The sequence below is a fragment of the Mytilus galloprovincialis genome, chromosome 1 (assembly GCF_965363235.1).
Source record: "Mytilus galloprovincialis chromosome 1, xbMytGall1.hap1.1, whole genome shotgun sequence".
NCBI classification, from domain to species: Eukaryota; Metazoa; Mollusca; class Bivalvia; order Mytilida; family Mytilidae; genus Mytilus; species Mytilus galloprovincialis.
In genome coordinates this window covers 128,967,136-128,991,468 of record NC_134838.1, presented here as the reverse complement: position 1 = coordinate 128,991,468, position 24,333 = coordinate 128,967,136, and the positions used below count along the sequence as shown (strand labels likewise).

Sequence of the window (24,333 nt, the reverse complement as noted above, 5' to 3'; positions counted from 1 at the left end):
GATTAGTCATTTCAAAACAATTAGAAAAAGAAAAAAATAACAGCAACAAAATAAAACAATAAATAGTTAATTTTCTCCAGTGGAAATTTTCATGGGTTATCTCCCCTTTTATGTTATTTTTTTAATCTTCTTGAAACTTTCTATATTACATCTTAAACAAATTTTAAAGTATAAAAAACAGCAGTTGATCCTGGAATGTTTAAATTTTAATAAAATGGTATGTGTATATAAAATAATGGATTTCAAATAGTAACAATATGGATATCTGTAGATAACAAATGTTGTGGGACTTCTTGGTCTTCAAAATGTTAACAAAAATCAACAACAGTTTCACTCCCAACTGAGAGTAACTCACATATATAGGGTTAGTAAATGCAAACTTTTATATATAAATAAATGCAGGATATTAATAGATTGATCATGGATTTCAATATCACAAAAGCATGAACTGTGTTGTGTATACATATCACATTATCACCATATTAAGTTCTACAGCAGTTAGAATAAACGCTATATGTATAAAATGTCTAGAAAACTGTACAAACATCTAATTGTCAAATATAATAATATTGAATAAACTTTGAAATAAAAAAATTCAGATCTATTAGGTAAAAATATAGTATAAAAATCTGTCTTTTGCATAGAAACTTTTCAGATAGCTAATCTTTTATATTTGATTGAAGGAACGGTTGTACATATCATTTTAAAAAATAATCTATTCAGTGTATAGCTGTTTAGTGAGAAATATAGAAAAAATATAACAATTTTCTTGAGGGAATGAAATTCTTTTCAACTATGAGTGACTGCTTTGTCACTCAAGTCTGAAATAATGATCAAATGTCATTAGAAGAAGTAAAGGTTTCTTTGGTTTACATTCAATTTTTAAATTTCAAACAGTTCATCCAAAACAAATAAATTTATATAGCATGCCCTAATAATTGAAAACAATGCAACTGTATTTTTGTTCATTTTGAGCTTATAGCCATCATTTCTTTTCAATCATGCATTTATGCAAAAGTGTTAATATAAAATTGTATCTGAATGTCATAGTATAAAAGATCTATAAAACTCTCTCTAGTATAGCCTTCCCCTCTTTTGATTGTCTTTAAGATTCCATGAGATTACTTTACTAAGGCTACAACAAATATCCATGAGTTAAGTCTTTACACTTTATGACTCCATGCCATGAGATAATTCTACCAACGCTAAAGCCGATATCCATTTGTCCGTTTGTTCACTAAGAGTCAGTTCTCTTGGTTCACATTTGATTTCTTCTTCAGGAACATGGAGGCCATAATCTGTATCCATCACAGGTTGGTATGTAACAAAGTCACTGATTGGTTGATGTGTACTACAGTCTTCTATTGGTTGAACACCATTGAACATACTGTATCCATTATAAGGATCATAGTGCTGTTGTAGGTTATAGTAATTCTCCTCCATTTGTTGATATCTGTAAGTGTCTTTCATGATATGAGGATTTTCCATTGGTGGACTATAGTCTTTCTGAGTATAATCTTTAGAGAATTCAGTATTATTGTTGTTATGATATAGATAGACAGGATGTGGATAGGCTTGTGGGTAAATTTGTGTATCTATGCTTGGTTCAGGTGAAGTATTGCTATCGTCTAACGATGGTTCAGGGGAGTTACTGTTTTCATTAGGATTTGGACGGAATCGTTTCTGTAAACGTGAGCGGTAACTTCCTCTGTCTTGTCGAATGCCTATTTGCCTGAAATTAAACATTTAAACCTTGTAAACTAATCATCATACTATTATCATCCTCATCATTATCAAAATGTTTATTAACAAAAACAAGTGATCACTAGTGCAAAATGCTGATTAAAACAGCGCCTGCATTAGGAGTATATATATTCCATTTGGAACGGCATTCCAGAGCTTGTGTTTTATATCACGATTTTCTTGATATGTAGGGTTAAAATTCAGATTTCAAACATTGAGTCAATGAAATGAGCGAAATCATTTCTGTTCAAAAATAAAATTTGTCCTAAATCCCAATTACTTGTTTAGGACATATAGCAATCAGTTTAGGACATGACTGGTAAATATGACTGTTTCCAGACCCTTGAACCTTAATCCTATGGTCATTGGTGGATGTTTGTTTCATTGTCTATCATATAATGTGCCATATCTCTCTATATTTCTATATCACACATATAAACAGCAACAATATTGGAACATAATTGCTCTGCTAAAACTAAGCTATAAATCAATTGTGCTTAAATATCCACCAGCAGTTAACTCATAATACTTAAAGCCTTTTAAAAAATAGTTATAAACCTGATGTATCCTGCTAGACAAGTTTTTAGCTGGAAGGTTATCAAGACCAGTTGGACCAATGATATAATAATAAAACTTTGAGATCTAATTGTTGTCCTTATTGTTTGTTTCAGGAGCCCATACATGTATGTAATCACTAAACATACAGGTTTTGATATGTGACTACATGTATTATTAACTCAATTTATATTTCATGTTTTTTGTCAAACGTATTTCTATTTTTATTTTTGTTTATTGTCTATTGCAAATGTGTGATAAAAAAATCAATGTACTGATTATGCCCGTAATGGGTCCACTATTGGAAATAAAATATATCTTGTATGTTTACAAATAATTTTGGTTCCATTTGTGTTGAATTTAGTTTTGTATGCAGTGCTTGTAGATTGTTGCTTGTATCTTTCTTTTTCTTTTGGCCATTTCATTGTCTGTCTTTTTTTATTTGTCATTTTAGTATGGTAGATATCTAGGTATACTGTGTTGGTCAGTAGAGGACCACTATTTGTTCTAATGGACTTGACAATAATAAAAAAAAAGTTGTCAATTAAAAAAACCAAGTATTTGTCAATATGGTTTGATCTTTATATAACCACATGATTGACATGCAGGTAACAAGATTATCTTTGTACATACCTGTCTAGCCAATCTCTGATGTCACAGTTAGCTTCAGCATCCCTCATTTTCTCAAGGTCTTCTATAGCTATTTTGGCTGAGATTCTCTGTAGTGAGGCATGAGGGTGATCAGGACAGTGTCTGTTGGCATGTGTAAATCTCATTAGACATCCTGCAATACAACAAGACATTGTGAAAAGTGCTGGCTACTTTGGAAGTCCTCAGACTCAAATTAGCAAATTAATAAAAGAATTCTATATTGTTCAACTTCATTGTTCACCCTAAAGACCCAAATAAGCAAATAACATTGTGAAAAGTGTTGACTAGTACTTTTGTAGTCCTCAGACTCAAATTAGCAAATTTATAAAAAAAAATCATATTGCTCAACTTCATTGTTTATCGTTTAATAATAACTTTCAAAAAAGTAAAAAAATAATAAGCAAATAAATAAAAATTTAAAACAATGTATATATAAGAAAAAACAATGTGCTGATTTCAATCAAACTGTGTGTCAGTTTTAGAATTACTGTTAACTGATTCTAGATCATGAGGGTTTGGATGGGGTTAAATGAATAATAAATAATGCCCTTAAAAAATGAAAAGTAGAGAATAACAAATAAATGAAGATTAAAGAAAAAAAAGGGGTTCATTTTTTTAAGATTAGAGAAAAAAGGGGTGAAAATTAAATGTTTACAGAATAAGGGACCCCACCCCCTATCCAAACCCTCGATCATGGAGCTTAGAATACCACTTACCTTCTCCCGTACACAGAAATGGTTTTTCTCCTGTATGGAGCCTCTGGTGGGTTTTAAGTTGTCCACTTTGACAGAAGGATTTGTTGCATCCTGGATAATCACACAAGTATGGACGCTCACCTAAAAAAATAATCACACAATTTACCAATATGTATAATTAAACATTCTCATTATTTATTTTACTTTTCTCGATCACTAGAAAAATCAAAAACCAAAAAGACAGGTGTACAAATAATAAGACCTGTGTACCTTAAATTTGTCTGGTCTTTATTTGTATCAAACTATTTTTTGAATAAAAACTTTTTACTATTTTTTGTAATGATCTGTCTATTTTACTGGGAAAGCCTGTATTTTTACTTTAAGGTTTTAGTTTTTTTAAATTGAGTTAAATTGAAAAAAAAGCGATTATTTTTTTCCCTGAATTTCTGACTATGTCCAGTTTAAAAAAGGAGAAATTGTCAGTAAAATAATATTAACCTCGAATCTAGAATGTATTTACATTTCATCTTTGTATACGAACATCCAGTAACCATCTAACTTTGAGATTATGTTAACCGAACCATGCATGAGTCAGTTGTATCGAACTAACTTCGCACAGATACGAAAAGCTCAAAAAGGTAAAATGAAAAGAAAGCCGAAAAACTGAACAGAATGTGAAATTGTTCAGTATTATCAGTACAACAAAATAACGGAGTTTTGTTTGCTTTCCAGTTGACTGGGCTATGACCTCTTCACACACTGTTGTGTTTATTCAACAATCCGAGTTTTTCCAAATAAAAAAATGCATGCAATCATTGTCAATACTTTGAGTGAACATATTTCACGATGTTTCAAGCCAAAAAGTATAAACCTACCCACCTTATTTAAGCCAAACAATCACTTCCTTTTAGTTTTGATAGTGAATCCTTACAAAATTATAATTATCACCGAATGCTCAAGGTACAAAACGACTGGGACAAATGCTCAAGGTACAACACGACTGCATGGAACAAATGCCCAAAGCACAGCATGACTGGGACAAATATTCAAGGTACAAAACGACTGGGACAACTGTTCAAGGTACAAAACGCCGTGGACAAATGCTTAGGGTACAAACCAAATGTCACAATAGTTATCAAAGTTTTCAGGAATAAATATAAAATAGTTATAAAGCCAAACAAGTACAAAATTGAAGAGCATTAAGGATCCAAAATTCCAAAAAGTTGTGCCCAATACGGCTAAGGTAATATATGCTTTGGATAAAAAAAAATCCTTAGTTTTCAAAAAAAATCAAAGTTTTGTAAACAGGAAATTTATAAAAATGACCAAGTGATTGATATTCATGTCAACATCGACGTGCTGACTACTGGACTGTGATACCCTCGGGCACAAAATTCAGGGTTCAAACCGAATGTCACAAATGCTCAGGGTACAAACCAACTGCATGAAACAAAGGCTCAAAGCACAGCATGACTGGGACAAATGTTCGAGGTACATTCAAGGTACAAAACGACTGGGACAAATGTTCAGGATACAGACCGAATGTCACAATGTTCAGGGTACAAACCAAATGTCACAAATGCTTATGGAACAAAACGACTGGGACAAATGCTAAAGGTACAAAACGACTGCATGGAACAAATGCTCAAAGCAAGCATGACTGGGACAAATATTCAAGGTACAAAACAACTAGGACAAAAGCTCAGGGTACAAAACGACTGGAACGAATGGTCAAGGTACATAAATTTAAGACTAGAACCAATACTTTATGTACAATTGCTGAAGGTACAACACGACTTGGACAAATGCTCGGTGTACAAAACGACTGGAACAAATGTTCAAGGTATAAACTGGCACAAATGTTCCAAGTACAAAACGACTTGGTACTACATTCGATCAATGTATTAGTCCCAAAAAATGAGGATAACAAAAAAACACTGACCTACCCTATAATCATTTGTTTAACGGTTTTAATATGTTTCTGATATAAGACTGTGTGGTGTTATATAAAAAAAAAAAGGAGATGTGGTTTAATATGAAATTAAGGAAGGTGGTGTGATATACAAACAGGAGAAGTGGTAGGATGGCCTATGTGACAACTATATCCAACAGAGTACAACAAAGTGTATTTAAGCATGCATTCAAATATGAATATGTAGGTCACCATAGTTGATGCGACCTTCAAAACCATGTTGTAAAGTCTGCTATAAAAGGCCCCGACATGACAAAATGTGAATAATTTCAAACGGGGGGAAAACGAACAGATTTATAACCAAACTAATAAACGAAAAAATATTTTCTTTGGTATTTATTTTTAGCTTTTCTGATCGGATCCTATGAAGCCCTATGAAAGGTGGTGTTGTAAGTTTTATATCCTTTTTTAATGCAAGCATGTATATTGTGTAATCGTGATGCTAAAAATAATTTTAGTGAGCCTAATGTTTGTGTGTGTGCAATAACGGGCATGTAATTGTTAACATTTCAGAATTTTGTAATCTTTTGTTAGTAATCCGAACAGATACCCTGCGAACTGCGTGTTCAAAGGAATAAATGTACACCACACACTTGACAAAAAACTCCAGAACAATAACGGTTCAGCTAACTATATCTTCCATTGTCCTTGGCCTATCCTGCTTAATCACTCGTAAACCTTACTTAGTCATACAAAGGCCATTCAAAAATACACAAATATTACTTGATATTTTACTTCAATATTTTAGTTAGTAAAATATCATAAACCTCCAGCCTAAAATCAATTCAATGTTCTTCCATTTCAACTTTTTATACGAACATCCAGTAAACCAACTAACTTTAAGATTCTGTTTACCGAACCATGAGTCATTAGAATTGAACTAAATCTGCACAATTATAAATATAAAAAGATCAAATAAAAAGGTAAACTAAAAAGAAAGCCGAAAAACTAAACAGAATGTGAAATTGCAGTAATATCAGTTCAACAAAATAACGGAGTTTTGTTTGCTTTCCAGTTGACTGGGCTACGACCTATTTATAAATTGGTTTATTAAACAATCCAACTTTTCAAACTTCAATAAATATTGACCAACAGTATTGCATAACATCTTGTCGAGAACAAATTCTGTAATACAGGTAGTTATATTCCACGAAACTACGTCACCTGTAAAACATTTCCACGAAATTACGGTTCATTTCGCAAGAAGAAATGGCTCATACAATAGCCCTGATGAAATTAAAATTATTTTCATACTTTATTTACCTATTAGTGTTGTAACAGTATAGACACATTTTAATTGATTGCTAACAGTAAAATCATGTATCCCGTTAAGAGTACAATTATACGCTATTATAAAGAGCTTCGGGGCTATACACATAAGCTATCTATTTAGGGGGGAAAGATAGAAAGTCCACGACTCCGAATACATGAAAATAGTTTTTAAAAACCAACAACACAAGAATACAAACTTATGTTGTCTTCGTCTTAGTCCGGTGTTTTAGGTGTCCGTTTTATATACGTTTAAGACGTTTTGCTACCTAAAGCATCAAAACCAGAATACACTGAAATGGTTAATGGATGCAAAAATATACTTTAGAATCCCAAAGGGAGAGCAGGGATACAATGTAAGCTTTCGTGGTGGTTTTTTTCACATCTCTTGAATGAAAATAAAATGTATCTTGAAAATGTTCGACTGTCTAAAGTATAATAAATGGACATTTCATATGACATTTTGTACCTATTAAAGAGACAATGTTTTGTAGTTTGGGCAACCTCAAAGACTAAAGATACATGTACAGTGTACCTACGGTTTCTTATATCAAGTTATTAGTCTTTCAAAATGCCTAATGGGTCTCAATAACACAAGAGGCAAATATCGAAGGCATTGTCATATGCTGATTTTGTTCTGTTTAATTATTTAGGGTAATGTAATTTTTTTTTCTTCACTGGATCAAACTTTTGAAAGTTACAATAAAAAATAACAAGGTCCTAGTATTGCCCACTTTCAAATTCGTTTTTCATCGGCAATAAATAAAACAGACGGTCAGATGAGGAAAACACATAGTATAAAAATGTTCACCCCTCCCCCTTTCCCGTCGACATCTGTTATTTTATATATAGTATATAGTATAAAACATCGTGTGGGACTAGTGATCACGGGTTAAAACTGACGAAATGGAACAAGTTTTGACAATCAAAAAGTATAACATGCTCGGTATGTTTAAAATATGCTGACAACATACGGATCTTATTTGTGTATTGGTCTGTGACCAGCCTTCCGGGTATATATGATGTAGAATTTATAAATAGCTTGATGAGGGAATACCCTTTTACTCCAATAAAAACTTTTAAATGGACCTTCTCGGCTGCTGAAAACAAAATTAAAAGGTATAATAATAGGATTTAAATGTCTTTACACGTGCTCTAAAATTTAAATGTCTCTGAAAGTGCAACTTTCGGTTTAAAAAGATATTGAGCATTTAAATTTTTATTTGTACCTCAAAACATACGGTGATAAATTTAAATGTCCCAAATGATGAATTTAAAGGCTTGAAATATTGAAAATTTCTAACATTTGTTGGGTAGAATTTGGTGAAAGAAAGACTAAGTACGGGAGTGAAAAATAACACCACTAAAATCAGGTAAGACGATTTACACAGGTAAAATCCGTGATCAATATAGGTGTAATACTGGGACGCGTTCAAACACATCTCTTGTCTTTGTAAATAGGTATTTTGTGTTGTGTTTGTTTATTTCGTTGTTGCTAAAGAAACCCGTTACAAATGGATTGAGACAAAGTGCTCTTTAGTGGTTTAACATGCGTGTAACGGGACCTCGACCATGACGAAAAGAAAGGGGCGGGACTTTGTTAAAAAGCCAGGTAGCATGTTAAAGCTTGAAGATAATGGTGTACTGTTTGATCTCCTATTACCTGTCTGCTTGACGACACAGTGGATCAACGATTGATCGATCGGCCATTTAAATATCACCCCAATTAAATTTTGATTGGAAATATTCGTACATGTAGTAGATTTAAATTGGAGGTTTAAATGTCTGCAACAAATATAGATGTAAACAAAGATTAATATTAATAACATTACAACGTGGTTTGCACTTCACAAATATTATATTCCTGATTCTACTTTTCATTTCATTACCTGTCAACCTTTTACCGTATTAAATTACATTTGTTACATAACTTCAACTGTACATGTTTATACTTAAATGGTCGATCAATGTACCGTAACTATTCCAACTGTAGCAATTGAATAATTTCCAATCAGTACCCTCTTCTGAAAACATTGATGTTTATGGTAACAATAAATTTAAATTCCATGAAACTGTCAAATAGTTGCTTTGAAAGTCAAGATTTTTTCTGATTTCAAAAGTTTGACACTTTTTGGTTAGTATATAAATAGTCAATTATCAACATATAGGATACAAATTTTTTTTTCAATGAGTAAAATAAAATAAATACTGACCTGTATGCGTTCTCATATGAGCTTGGAGAGATTTTTCTCGAGGAAAAACCCGATTACACACATGACAACGTATTCCACTATGGGACACTGCACCTTTGAAGATCAATGAAGTGATTAGCTCGGCCCTCGGACGTCCTCTCTTCATATAATCTTCCAAATCAGCTGAATCTTCATCAGGGGAATTCCTATCCATATTTGATGCTGGTTCAATTATAGATTCTGGTTTACTTTCATCTTTAAATCCCCACGACGGCATGGTTAAATCACTTCTTTACCTTTCGTTGTGTCACCCTTGTTCATAGGTATTTAATTCTTACCTGTATAAACCCGTTATCGTGCCAACTGAACTCCACCAATCGGGTATGTGGTATAAAAATAGATTTAAAAAAAGGATTTCGTGGTTTCCCCGTCGTTGCTATGCATTGTGGGATATAAATTACAATTTCTTAAAAACACTTTAGTTATAGGCTGAATTATAATATGCATGAAGACTTTAGTTATTCAATGTACTCTTAAATGTTTAAACTGCGAGAAAACTAGTGGCAAAACAGAGGCTATAAAATTTCTATGACTTACTCCCGCCAAATTTCTAAATATGGAACTTGAAAACAACCTTGAACTGTCGAGACTCTCGGGTTTTTATGTTACAACTAAGGAAGGATTTTTCCTCCGAATATTCTAATTCCAAAGCATGCTCATACTGTCTGGAGAGAAACACGCCATTTTGTAGCACCTTAAAAAGTAAGGCCGTAAAAATCCATTGCCATCCTCAGCATCAAGAGGAACAATGGACTCGCAATACGGCATAGCAGTGACTAATAAGTTCTGTCTTTTTGACGACGATGATGATGTCGATCCATATGAAATCCTGAAGCAAGAGGAACAGAAGAGAACCGAGGCTTTAGCGAAGGAGAAAGCTGACAAGTCCAAACCAACTAAAAAGACAAAAAAGACAGCACCACAAACTGATAACAAGACTAAATTGACAGAGCAAAACACACAAAAGAAAGAAGGTAATAATTCTATCGTGCAGAAATGATTATTTGCATTGTCTTGATTGTTTATTAGGTAACCCGTTTGACATTTGTTCACAGATAACACGCTTGAAGTCCAAAATACTTCGTTATATTTGTTTCCCCCCTCCACATTCACGTGTATATGTATGAAAACTGGTTACCATCTGTACCAGATGATAAATATATATTTTGCAATGATGTTGAAGTTATGTTTATCATGTGGTCTTGACCATGTTTGGTTATGTAGTTTACTAGTTATGTTCCACCATGTTTTCTGATCCTGAACCTACTTCTATTATATTAAGGACAGTCTTGCAGGGAAATACGGTTGTATGCAACTTAAGGTGGGGTACAAAACAAATGAAGGTTTTTGTAGTTTTTGGTTGTAAATACTGTGACGCAACATGGTAAAAAAATATTGCAATTGGTTATTATTGATTAAACATGCAACTCTTCTGATCAGCTGCTTCTGATGCAGATATAGATTTTATAAATTTAGCTATTTTTGATTGTCTAAATTGCTAAATCACTGTTAAATGAACTGATGGACAAGAAACCAGCTTGTGCGAAAGACAACAAAAAAAATGAAATTTTTATAAGAACTGCCAGAAAACTGCACTTACATTACCAGCTTTTCAGTCACACAAACAAAAATTAGTTGAGTGAGATCAAATTATAATTTGTTGCACATGATATCCAGTATAAATATACTTGAGAGCATATACATTTGTAAGTAAATTTGCATTATACTACAACAAAACCATTATAGTTGTGGGCTAAACTGTTTAAAAACAAAAATGAGAGTAAAGTAAAAAAAAAACAATTCTTTTCCAAATTGCATTTTTATGCCTCATTTATGGGCATTATGTTTTCTGGTCTGCGTCCGTTTGTCACGTTTCAGGTTAAGTTTTTTGGTCGAGGTAGTTTTTGATGAAGTTGAAGAGAAATCAACTTGAAACTTAGTACACATGTTCCCTATGATATTATCTTTCTAATTTTAATGCCTAAATGGGGATTCCCATTTTCACGGTCCACTGAACATAGAAAATGATGGTGCGATCCGTGTACTGGGGACAGTTTAAGGAAGAATTTTAGTAATTTTGTTTCCACTCTACCACACATGTATCCAGTACTATTCATGCAATGTGTAAGCTAAGAGGAAGTTTTTTGTTGATTTGAATTTGAGCTTTAGACCCATAGTTATGAAAGAGGGACGAAAGATACCAAAGGGACAGTCAAACTCATAAATCTAAAACTGACAACGCCATGGCTAAAAAAAGCCAACTTTTTTTATGGTATTGGTGGGCACATAAACAAAAGAAAGTAAATATGTAGGAATACCTTTAATAGATAATTCATTTCAACCAGGCCTAATAAAAAAAATTGAGCCTTATAATGGAAAAAATTTACAAGATCCCCTATTCTTGGGATTGTTCATTTTGGAATTTCAGAATTTATCATTTTATGTTTTATAAGACAGTATTTATTACAATTACAGAAAAGGTGGTCCCATCCCAAGCGAGGACTCAGCAAAATGAAAGGCCTCCAAGGAGTGCTAGACAGAACAGAGAAAATAGAGAACCAAGGGAAGACAGACGGCCAAGAAGACCTGAAGAAAACTCATCTATGACTAATGAACCAAGGTATAAGAAATATAGATTATTATCGTTGATCATCTCATCATCGAGATTGATTTTCTCACTTAAGTCTGTATAGCGAAATTTAGAAAATCAATCGAGTTGAGATGACCAATTATAATCTGTTAGTCGCTATTTAACCTATGAGGTCAGAGGATGTTGTTAATTTCGTTGACAACAGGCATATATACTCCCTTAAATTCTAGCCATAATTTTTCATATCGCTCGACTCATTGGAAGGAAATTATCAGTCAGTAAGATAAAAGAATATTTAGTATTATTGTATAGCAATATAATATTTCCCACAGAAAGTAACCAAAAGTTAGCGTGCAATAAATTCTAATATTGCCTTAGGGCAATAAATCTTCAAAATTTGTGACGTCATCAATGACAAAATCTTAGTTTAAACCAATTTTTACTTTAAATATTATATTGCTATACAATAAAAGGGTTATTGCATGAATATTGGGGAATATCGTCCCTCGTTGAACATATATTACAATCTCGCAAGCTCGTGCAATATAAAATTCTACTCGGGACAATATTCCCCATTATTCATGCAATAACCCTATAAAATAGCAATAATCAATTTTATTATAAATTCAAATGGGGATAAAAATCATCCAGACAGAATAAATATCATTTTTCACATTAATCATTGACTGATGATCAAATATTTGACAAAATACCAACATGTAAGATGATGTAAACACTCGGGAAATATTTCTTGACACGATGCCCACTGTTGTATCCGAGAACAATATTTTTACAAGTTTCCTGATTTGGGACATATATATTTCAATTGTACCAATCAGCAATTCTGTCCTTTTTTTTTTCTTCTGATATGCCACATGTGGAGCTAGTTTTACTTACCCATCCTGAGACCCGATATCACCCCTGTTTTTTGCTGGGATTCATGTTGTGCAGTCTTTTAGTTTCCCAAGTGTATTGTAGACTTGTTAGTCTTATATTTTTATTTTTTTTGCCTTTTGCGTAGTCGGTTTGTTTTCCAAAGAGTTTGATAAGGCATCCACAGACGAGGCTCAAGATTGACTTAATGTTTCTTGATAAGTTATAGACATCAGAATGAGACATTGACAAACTAGATTTTGAAATCTCAAACTCTCCACTTTCAATTTCGATCAGCAGACAAACAAAAGATTTAAGTAAATTATTGCCAGAAAAAGCACTTGCATGTTAAGACCACAAAAACATGACAACCTCCATGGATTGTTCCAAAAAAATTGTATAATTCTTAAATAAACAGTATTATCAAAGAATACTCACGGCCGATACTGAAAGATTTCATTATTTTACTGTGCTAATATGAGATAACTGTTATGTATGCTCATGCTAAAACTACACATAGGAAACATTTTGTATAACAATTATGTTTCTTTGATTTTAGAGACAAGCCAGAAGGTGGGTTTGGTAACAGGATGGAATCTAGAGGAGGATTTTCTGGCCGACCAAGAGGACGAGGTGGTCCTAGAGGCCGGGGGCGAGGTGGTTTTGATAGAGGAGGATTTGGTGGAAAACGTGAATTTGAAAGACACAGTGGAAGTGATAGAACGTAAGAATTGATATATCTTTCTGTTTGGAGTAATTATATTAGTATCAGTAACTTGGTAATCTGCAATATTATTAGTATTCCAGCGTTTGAAGTTCCTTAATTTTTTACATTATCACATACAGATTATACCTGTATTTAATACTTCCAAGGCCAAAACAAATTTACGGTTAAGAGTTAATTTTGTATCCATGACGTGCAAAAAATTTGGGTTGTCTCATCAACATCTCAATATTGTTTTAATTTCCTTGTATTGATCAATCGGGTAACTCAATCATCACACAACAATTGGCAGCATTTTCTGCGGTTCAAAGACAGGAATATTGCAGAAAGAGGAAATTATCTTGATTTATTGGTGGAAACATATCACATTCTCTATATACCAATAGCATTTACCAGTATTTTAAATTTTGATTTATTTTATTGCGACTCTGAACAGCCTTCTGCAACACATTGCATTGCATTTATTTTTGTACTGTTGTACTGAAGAGTTTTTGTACTAGTTTGCAAATAAAACCTTTTTTCTTCCATGTTTTGACATAGCAGTGGTGTGAAGTCCATGGAGAAGAGAGAAGGAAGTGGAGCACACAACTGGGGAACCTTTAAAGATGATCTGGATGAGTAAGTCGAGGACAATGGAAACAAAGCAGGGGCTTTTCTCTGTTCACGAACTATTTCTCCTGGGCATTAAAGTCAGGCTTTTGATACTTGATTTTGTATAGAATTTGGAATATATAAATTTGATTTATGATAGGACATAGTGTATATTGATAAGCTGACTGGTATGTCAATTGATAATTTTATAAACCTTGATGACCATACTGTAAGGGTCAATCATATGATGAAGGCATGTTTATGCAGGTGGTATCCAGGGGGAAATGCAGTAAACCAGAATTAGAATACTTTTAACACTTAAGTTGGTTGAGTTCATTTATCTATGGTTTTATTGTACTGAAATTAAACCAGAACTTGGAAGTTTTATACAGTCATACTTCTTTTTAATTTGGAATGATAAAGGGTAGTATTTCAATTGCATTCAAACCTACATTAAATATTCATCTGGATAATGGATAGAGCAATATGCAAGTTCTCATCAACTCTCCCTCGATACTTGTACACGAGGTTTGAAAACTTTGAATCTGAGGATTTGTATGTGGTTGTTAATATTGTAGAGCTGATTTTCATTTCAGCAACCTCATTTTCATATTCAAAGTTTGAAAAACTTAGATATGTCAATCCTCTGACCTCTCCACTTTCACATATTGTCATCTGCTTTATATTTTAACAACAGTCTTAATACAGTGATAGTAATGGTTACATCTCGTTTTGCTCTTGAAGCAAAGGGGGGGGGAGAGAACTAGGTGGCTATTTTTTAGTTCTCTACAATAGTTGGAAATTTCTTTACCTTTTTCCATCCAATTCATCATTGATTCGATATGTAAAAATCATTTACACAGAACCAACTTTAATTTTTGTGAATTGAATTATATTTTATTAGAGAGGCAAGCAAAGAAAATGAAGAACCCAAAGAATCATGGAACCAAGGAGAAGATGCAGAAAACCAAGACCCTAAGTATGACTAAATGAGCGCCAATTAAAGTAATTTACAAAATCTACCCATGGGGACGATTGTCATCACTAAGCAATATTCTATCATTCAGAACAAGAACTTGTTCTTGTAAATGTTAAAGGCAACTTTTCAGTTTCTTAAACTAGTCTAAATGATTGAACAAAAATAAAGTTCTAATAATAGTCAGGGGGGGGGGGATTGTTTGCCTACATGACCACAATTTTAGAGCATTTTTAGTTTTTTATACGACCGCAAATTTTGAAAAAATTTTCGTCGTATATTGCTATCACGTTGGCGTCTGCGTCGTCGTCGTCGTCGTCGTCGTCCGGCGTCCGAATACTTTTAGTTTTCGCACTCTAACTTTAGTAAAAGTGAATAGAAATCTATGAAATTTTAACACAAGGTTTATGACCATAAAAGGAAGGTTGGTATTGATTTTGGGAGTTTTGGTCCCAACATTTTAGGAATAAGGGGCCAAAAAGGGCCCAAATAAGCATTTTCTTGGTTTTCGCACCATAACTTTAGTTTAAGTTAATAGAAATCTATGAAATTTTGACACAAGGTTTATGACCACAAAAGAAAGATTGGGATTGATTTTGGGAGTTTTGGTTTCAATAGTTTAGGAATAAGGGGCCAATAAAGGGCCCAAATAAGCATTTTTCTTGGTTTTTGCACAATAACCTTAGGTTAAGTAAATGGAAATCTATGAAATTTAAACACAATGTTTATGACCACAAAAGGAAGGTTGGTATTTATTTTGGGAGTTTAGGACCCAACAGATTAGGAATTAGGGGCCAAAAAGGGACCCAAATAAGCATTTTTCTTGGTTTTCGCCCTATAATGTTAGTATAAGTAAATACAAATCTATGAAATTTAAACACAAGGCTTATGACCATAAAAGGAAGGTTGGTATTGATTTTGGGAGTTTTGGTCCCAACAGTTTAGGAAAAAGGGGCCCAAAGGGTCCAAAATTAAACTTTGTTTGATTTCATCAAAATTGAATAATTGGGGTTCTTTGATATGCCGAATCTAACTGTATATGTAGATTCTCAACTTTTGGTCCCGTTTTCAAATTGGTCTACATTAAGGTCCAAAGGGTCCAAAATTAAACTTAAGTTTGATTTTGACAAAAAATGAATCGGTTGGGTTCTTTGATATGTTGAATCTAAAAATGTACTTAGATTCTTCATTATTGAAGTTTTTTTGGTCCAGTTTTCAAATTGGTCTACATTAACCCTTTCCTCCATAATGACGCCTTTTGACGCCACCCCCTTAACTCCATAATGACGCCTTTCGACGCCTGTGTAGTGCCTCAGTTGAAAGGTATTGCCTATGAAAAAACTTTATCAGACTTTAAGAAAATTGTATCTAATATAAAAAGGATATTCATAAGAATATCTGATTGGAATTTCACTCATGAAATTTTTGTTTTAGCAATGCATTAATACTTTAAACCTGATAATTTTTTTTTATTGAAAAATTCCCATGCAAATCAAGTACGTCAAAAAAATATTTCCATGGAGGAAAGGGTTAAGGTCCAAAGGGTCCAAAATTAAACTTTGTTTGATTTCATCAAAAATTGAATCCTTGGGGTTCTTTGATATGCCAAATCTAACTGTGTATGTAGATTCTTCATTTTTGGTCCTGTTTTCAAATTTCAAATTCTACATTAAAGTCCAAAGGGTCCAAAATTAAACTAAGTTTGATTTTAACAAAAATTGAATTCTTGGGCCTCTTTGATATGCTGAATCTAAACATGTACTTAGATTTTTGATTATGGGCCCAGTTTTCAAGTTGGTCCAAATCAGGATCTAAAATTATTATATTAAGTATTGTGCAATAGCAAGTCTTTTCAATTGCACAGTATTGTGCAATGGCAAGAAATATCTAATTGCACAATATTGTGAAATAGCAAATTTTTTTTTTAATTAGAGTTATCTTTCTTTGTCCAGAATAGTAAGCAAGAAATATCCTATTTGTGCAATAGCAAGAATTTTTTTTAATTGGAGTTATCTTTCTTTGTCCAGAATCAACTTAAATCTTTGTTATATACAATATACAATGTATATACACTTTTTACTACCAACTGATAAATTTAAATAATCTTTACCATTCAGTGATAACAAGCAGTTTTTTTACATCTTAATATTTTATGATGTATTTAAATGAGTAGTTATTGTTGCAAACTCCATTAGAAATTTGAATTGATATCAGTTTTGAAAAAGGGAAACGGGGATGTGAAAAAAAGTGGGGGGGGGGGGGGGGGGGGGGGGGGTTAAATTTTTCTCATTTCAGATTTCATAAATAAAAAGAAAATTTCTTCAAACATTTTTTTGAGAGGATTAATATTCAACAGCACAGTGATTTGCTCAAAGGCAAAAAAAACCTTTTAAGTTCATTAGACCACATTCATTCTGTGTCAGAAACCTATGCTGTGTCAACTATTTAATTTTAGATTTAAAAAGTTTGAAGAAGAAATCTTTAATTGATTTGTAAAATCTTGGCATTTGTTTTGTGTAAAAAAAAACCATGTAATGTCAAAAATTTGATCACAATCCAAATTCAGAGCTGTATCATGCTTGAATGTTTTGTCCATACTTGCCCCAACTGTTCAGGGTTCGACCTCTGCGGTCGTATAAAGCTGCGCCCTGCGGAGCACCTGGTTCTGCACTAACTTAAGTTTTACCTGTCCAAATTTAATAAAACATACACAATGCTAAGAATCAAAACTAGCAGACCGTTCAAATTTGGGCAGTTGTGTCACTTCATAGCTTGAAACTTTTTTCAGTTTCAAACTCGACAAGTTTGTCTAGTTCAAATTGAATGCAATTGTACAAAATCTTTAAAACCACAACACACAAAAGTTTGAATTTGGTTTTTTAGTCATTAAAGGTTCTAGAGTTATGCTTTGTTTTAATTGCTTAATTTCAAAGCTTGAGTGGAGGCAATTGTATCCTCCCAATACATTCTTTTTTTATTATTACTTTGAATATTAATTATAATCCACATAATAAAGTTGTATGATTTGGAACTATCCATTCATCATCACTGTGTTGTAGCCAGAACAGTGCCTTCTAACATTTCTACACATAACTATGAATGACTTAAATATATAAAAAAAAATCTGAATATCTTATATTGATAAGCATTGTTATAATAGGACAATCTTGTTTTTTCCTACACTTTGTCCTGAAAAAAAATATAAACTTTCCTTATTGAATAATAAGATCAGTAAGAAAATCATTTGCAATTCAAAAGTTTAACTGATGCAGATTTGATTTATCTGATGTCCACAAATGTCTTTTAAAGTAAAAACAAGAGATTCTATTAAGGAAAAACCAGAGATTTCTTTTCATTTGTGGGTTGACTGATCTGCAAACGAATTTATTATTTTTCGGATAAGAAAAAATAACTTAACATTTTCCCCACTGACCACACAAAACAAAATTATCCTTGAAATGTTATAAAAAAATAAAAAAATATGGGCAGCATGATTTCCCAGAAAATTGTCAAAAACAATTACACACTGTGTTCTAAAAAGACTAAACTCTTACAATAATCAGAAGTGTTTTCGTGTCAAGATCAAAACTGACTTAGAAATGTTGTTTTAACAAAACCAATTTAAAAAACCAATACAAAGATATGTTTTCTCAATTTGTCAAGATTCAATACCTGGGATGAGTTCAATGATGAAAACAAAATGAAATGTGGAGTGGAGGTCATCACCATAAATCACGTAATGTTACAAAAGGAATCTGTTTATTTTGGATAATGAAGGAAAACTTTATTTTATGAAATATAATGTGAATGTTGTAAGTATAAAAAAGAAGATGTGGTATGATTGCCTATGAGACAAATCTTTACAAGAGACCAAAATGACACTTAAAATAACAAATACAGGTCACTGTACAGCTTTCAATAATGAGCAAAGCCCATACAGCATAGTCAGCTACAAATGGCAGCGAAATGACATTTCAAAGGAGAAAACTAACGGCTTGATTTATGTATATTATTTATATTGAAACTTTAAAGAGAGCATAAACTAAATATTCATAATTGTTTTAAAATAATTGCAGTGAAAGCACAGAATCAACTGAACAGACCGTTGCAGAAGGTGAGAAGACCCCAAAACAACTGACACTTGATGAATGGAAAGCCCAGGAAGAGAAAAAGAGATTAAAGACCGACTTCAATCTGAGGAAGCCTAATGAAGGATCGGATTCGTCCCAGTTAAAGGGTACTGCCTACAAGAAACAGAGAAATACCAGTGATGATGAGGAAGAGGAGGACGATGAGGAGGAATATGAAGAGGTTAAAATCTTATTAATACCTTACACTTCAATGTTGAGGTTGAAATCTGATTAATAGCTTGACATTATTTTTTTAGAGGTTAAAATCTTTTTCAAAGTTGGAAGTGCAATGTCTTGTTGATAGCTTGCAGATAAATGTCTCAAGATTCATATCTTTTTGATAGCTTGCAAATCAATGTTTTAAGGTTCAAATCTTGTTGACAGCTTGTACTGATATGCATAGAGGTTCAAATCTTGTTGATAGCTTGCAGATGAATGTCTATAGGTTCAAATCTTGTTGATAGCTTGCGGATGAATGTCTATAGGTTCAAATCTTGTTGATAGCTTGCAGATGAATGTCTATAGGTTCAAATCTTGTTGATAGCTTGCGGATGAATGTAAATATGTTCAAATCTTGTTGGGCAAAATAAAAATATATGTGTGGTTCCAGTAACCCGACCGACCGACCCTAGTTAAAACCCCCTGACCCTAGAACTTTTTTTTTCATATCTGAAAAATAAATTTTCAAACGATCAAATTTTGAGGTTTGTGAATTAAAATAATTATATTTGTAGATTTCTGTCATCTGAATTTCCATCACTAGTATCTGTTATGGCTAAAATGCAACAATTCATAACAGAATGCAACAAAATTAACTAAAAACGTATCATGACTGTTTATTTTACAACCAAACACATGTAAAAATGGCGGACTTCCGGTTGGGGCGTGTATAATACCGAAAACAATTTCGGTAAACACGCGATTTTTTTCCAGATTTTGACATTCAAAAATAAAAATTAAAAAATAATAAAAAATTTGCCGACCTACCGACCCTATTTTTTAAAAGTATGTAATTGGAACCACACATATATTTTTATTTGGCCTTGATAGCTTGCCGATAAATGTCTAAAGGTTCATATCTTGTTGATAGCTTGCAGATAAATGTCGAGGTTCAAATCTTGTTGATAGCTTGCAGATGAATGTAAATAGGTTCAAATCTTGTTGATAGCTTGCAGATACATGTCTATAGGTTCAAATCTTGTTGATAGCTTGCAGATGAATGTCTACAGGTTCAAATCTTGTTGATAGTTTGCAGATGAATGTCTAGAGATTCAAATCTAGTTGATAGCTTGCAGTTGAATGTCTAGAGGTTCAAATCTTGTTATAGCTTGTTATGCGGCGTAAAGCAACCAACTATCAATCAATGTTATGTCTGAGTCTCGAATTTAAATCCCATCGATATTTTAATGTGAAATGTTTATAGCGGCATATTCTCAGGCCACATTTAAAAGAATGTCTTTCCCCTCCCCTGGGTCTACCCTTTGAAAACAGACCAGGAAGGCAGGTTACTTTAACTGGATGTCATAGTCTGGTCACATGTATGGTTTAACTTGTCCAGTAGAGAACACATATCAGTTGTTTGTGCTCAATTTGAGTGTATTTATTTAGATTGTCAATCCTTTTGCTTTCAAGCACTTTTCAAAACTGGAAACAAATTATTTTCAGGAATAAAAATCAATCCAATTTTTTGGTGAAATAGAATTTTTAGACCAGGGAGCTTATTTTTGACCCAAGTGAGTGGAGGGGAAACAAACATATTTTTATTCGACTGAATTTTTTTTATTTTACCTGTGTACCAATATGCATGGTTAATGACTAGGCAAAATCTAATTGCTTAAATAGCGAGAACAAATCCAATACTCTATGGGATTTAAAGACATATACTAGGTTTGGATTGTCCTAACCAATCAACAAACTTTGAGTATTCACATCTCCTAATATCTTCCAATCAGGTAGTAAGAAGCATTCAGTTTCAGACTGTCCTGCGTTCAATTCTTAATAATGTCCCCAAGGAGACTTTAATAATATCTATAGTTTTAATCTTGAAAGCCTTGACAAATCTTACCAACCTTAATTTGATAAAAAGAACTTTGGCCAAATAAAAATATATGTGTGGTTCCAGTTACATACTTCTAAAAAATAGGGTCGGTAGGTCGGCAATTTTTTTTTTTTTTTTTTTTTTTTTTTAATGACAAAATCCGGAAAAGGATCGTGTTTACCGAAATTGTTTCCCTTATTATATACGCCCCAACCGGAAGTCCGACATTTTTACATGTGTGTGGTTATAAAATAAACAGCCATGATACGTTTTTAGTTAATTTTGTTGCATTCTGTTATGAATTCTTGCATTTTAGCCATAACAGATACTTGTGATGGAAATTCAGATGAGAGAAATCTATGAATTTAATTATTTTAATTCATAATCCTCAAAATTTGATCGTTTGAAAATTTATTTTTAAGAAATGAAAAAAAGTTCTAGGGTCTGGGGGTTTTAACTAGGGTCGGTCGGGTTACTGGAACCACACATATATTTTTATTTGGCCTTTCAAGAAGAGTTCATTTCTCTAAAGTAATTTACAGTTTGTTCTAAGCTATGAGGGCCATGAGCAATAGAAGATATATGGTTTTGTTTTCAATATCAGCAGAATTCACTTGAGAAAACAAAAACAACTCTTTGGTGAGCCATATAATAATAAGCAGGAGTTTTCCTATCATCCAAAAGTTCAAGCTAACATAGTTTGATTACAAATTTTATATTTATAAATAATGCATTGTCTTTTTTTTTCAATTTTTAGGAGGATGACCACAAATCGAAGAGTCAACTTCCAATTAGGATTACCTTCAATGATTCTCCCAGAAGAGGAGGAAGGGGTGGTAGAAGGCCGCGTGGAGGAAGAGGTCCCAGGGGATCTATGGGTCGTGGAGACCGAAGAGGAAATTCTCGGGATACTGCTCCAAGATTTGACGATGAAGCAGACTTTCCAAGTCTGGTCAAATCTGCTGCATAGTGCATCCTAAATAGGAGAATATTTCCCCATTTGGACACTTCAAGTGCAAAATGATTTCATTAAGTTCTCATTAACAACCTGCATTTCTGAGGATTATAATAGTGCACCTAAAACTTTAAAAGTGCATTATTTTCTTTTATACTTACATTGTTTTTGAGATATCTATTGCTTGATTATTACTGACAAATATGTTTAAAGTATGTTGGTTAACTCTTGTTAGTTTAACCATGTACTTGTTAATAGTGCTGCTAATTTTAATGGCTGTAGCAAAAGTGAATTTTGACTGAAAGATGGTAGCATGGTAGTTTGTATGTTTTTACTGAAATTTTCATGTTCTATATATGAAAAAATGTAAATTTATAAAAAAAAAATATTATTTAATTTGGATCTGCATCACTTTGTAGACATTGACTGTTCAATGGGTACTACATCATATGTAGACCACCTATGTATAGTAATGAAATCATGTTTGTCATTATAAAGCATCATGTTACATTGATTAGTTAACCGTCTTTCAAGTTGATTCACATTGAACATGTTTATCTCCCTTTACCCGATGTTATCATTCCTTTCAGCAGTTAAATGTTTGATCTCTAAACTAATTTATTGTTCATTTGTGTTTCTTGCTTTTGACAGAATGGAGTTTGAAAGCCTCAATATCAAACGTTGATCAGGAAATTCAGAAAATGACTTGACACCTGTTATATAAACACCTTTGAACATTAGAACACAATGGTCTAAATAAAGCCTGTTTAGATTAAGATTTGACTATAACTATTTGAAATCAAAACAGATGAGCAAGTATAAGTATTTTGAGAAATAATGAATTGTATGATTATGTCTCAAAAAATATGCAGCAGATTATTATACAGACAGTTTGTGGAATCCTGTTTGTGTTTTTCAAAGTCTTTAATACATGCTTCATAAGTATAAAGAAGACGTTTTCTGTGAAGATGTTACTTATACATGTGTTTAAAAGGTTAAGTGCTAAATGTGTCAAAGGTTAAAAGTTAATGAACAGACTATAAAATTTTTAGTAATAGGTCAGCTGTAATTTTTAATCTGCCAATAGTTACCTCTCCTCCATATCACCTATTTATAAGATCCTGCTGTGTAATATATTATCACTTGTATTTAAAAGGGGAATAAACCTCTTATTGACAACAAGACTTGTTATTTAACTGCCTCAGTCATTGTTGTACCCGTATGATGTTGCAGGGGACATAGAAATATCAGGTTAATGTCGATACAAGAATGGGGAGTTGTTGCCCTTGAATGGAATGTTTTTGAATCTATTGCATATGGTTGCAAGTATTGTATGACATTGCCATCATGTGGCGTTTGTTGGTATAATCTTGAAGAAAAAACCCACTGGAACAATTCGCCGTTTCAGAATCTAATGCATTCTGGATAATATTTCCAAAAGTGTACACCAAAGCATCGTGATTGGTTAGAAATGTCCTAAACAATGGAAATTCAACCAATGACGTGATGTTATTTTTATTTTGGGGTACGAACAATAAAATTACCCTCATTTCTGAAACGGTCAATTTGGTCAACTGTTCTGAACTTAGCCTGAATTGATCCTTAGGAGATTGTGGTTAAAAGTATTCGAAAATTTGATCAACAAACATGGTTGTTGTTGAAAATAGAACATTGGGTAAATCTGATCAACAAATCAATGTTATCCAGCATGAAATTTTCTGAAAAATTAGAACATCAATCTTGAAGAAGTGAATGCCCTTGCAAGATATTTATTTATGTATTTTGCAGAAACTTTTATATTTGGGTAGAAAGATGCTATGAACATGAAAAAGATCCATGATTTGCAATATTGCAGAAACCATTAGCTGACTTGTGAATAACTGCCCTTTGAGTTGATGCATACTACCTGAAAATGTGATGTAGATTGGTAAAAACTTATAACCATGCAAGATTTATATTGGAAACTATTGGATGACTTCAGAGTTGTTACCCTAAAAGTATTTGTTTGCCCATGCTCACTGAAGGTTGCGACAAGTTGAATCTTAGCGTCTATATACCGGTACATGTTATTTTAGTTTCTGTTCTAACTCAGTTTGCCTCAACCAAAATGTTAATTATACACAATGCATATTACCACAAAACACAAACTTGTACACAAGGCACTTGCGAGCCTCTCCTGTTATTTGAAAACTAAACAACGAACCATATGTTTTGGAAGATTAAGCAACAGTATTACAGGTCACATTTTCTTGACATACTTGTTGCGTTTAAATGGGGATCTTGAAATGTATTCAAATGGGATGTAACAAGATTACAAGT

At 32.8% G+C, this 24,333-nt stretch overlaps 2 protein-coding genes across 3 annotated transcripts; one reads left to right on the top strand and one right to left on the bottom strand.

The window, feature by feature from the left end:
• Positions 1-983: 983 nt before the first annotated feature.
• Positions 984-9,417, bottom strand: LOC143059035 (uncharacterized). Its single transcript, XM_076232517.1, has 4 exons — positions 9,099-9,417; positions 3,666-3,785; positions 2,932-3,082; positions 984-1,732 (listed from the first exon to the last, which is right to left on the bottom strand). The coding sequence occupies exons 1-4, from the start codon at positions 9,352-9,354 to the stop codon at positions 1,171-1,173; spliced, it is 1,089 nt and encodes a 362-aa protein (XP_076088632.1). The 5' UTR covers positions 9,355-9,417; the 3' UTR covers positions 984-1,170.
• Positions 9,418-9,781: 364 nt separating this feature from the next.
• On the top strand, positions 9,782-22,524 carry LOC143059027 (intracellular hyaluronan-binding protein 4-like). 2 transcript variants are annotated; one of them, XM_076232505.1, is made up of 7 exons: positions 9,782-10,111; positions 11,613-11,757; positions 13,160-13,324; positions 13,868-13,942; positions 14,820-14,894; positions 18,968-19,202; positions 21,817-22,524. In XM_076232505.1, exons 1-7 carry the CDS (start codon positions 9,886-9,888, stop codon positions 22,027-22,029), a joined length of 1,134 nt encoding a protein of 377 aa, XP_076088620.1. In that variant the 5' UTR covers positions 9,782-9,885; the 3' UTR covers positions 22,030-22,524. The 2 variants fall into 2 exon arrangements, with proteins under 2 accessions (XP_076088620.1, XP_076088612.1); XM_076232497.1 differs by having other exon boundaries at positions 13,865-13,942.
• Positions 22,525-24,333: the final 1,809 nt, after the last annotated feature.

Excerpts from the sequence above, each read along its gene's own strand:
- LOC143059035 (XM_076232517.1), bottom strand. The coding sequence starts at position 9,354 with ATGCCGTCGTGGGGATTTAAAGATGAAAGTAAACCAGAATCTATAATT. Across the intron at positions 3,786-9,098 it reads TCATATGAGAACGCATACAG|GTGAGCGTCCATACTTGTGT; the intron begins GTCAGTATTTAT and ends TTATTTTTTTAG. Across the intron at positions 3,083-3,665 it reads ATTTCTGTGTACGGGAGAAG|GATGTCTAATGAGATTTACA; the intron begins GTAAGTGGTATT and ends GTTGTATTGCAG.
- LOC143059027 (XM_076232497.1), top strand. The coding sequence starts at position 9,886 with ATGGACTCGCAATACGGCATAGCAGTGACTAATAAGTTCTGTCTTTTT. Across the intron at positions 11,758-13,159 it reads TCTATGACTAATGAACCAAG|AGACAAGCCAGAAGGTGGGT; the intron begins GTATAAGAAATA and ends CTTTGATTTTAG. Across the intron at positions 13,943-14,819 it reads TTTAAAGATGATCTGGATGA|AGAGGCAAGCAAAGAAAATG; the intron begins GTAAGTCGAGGA and ends ATATTTTATTAG.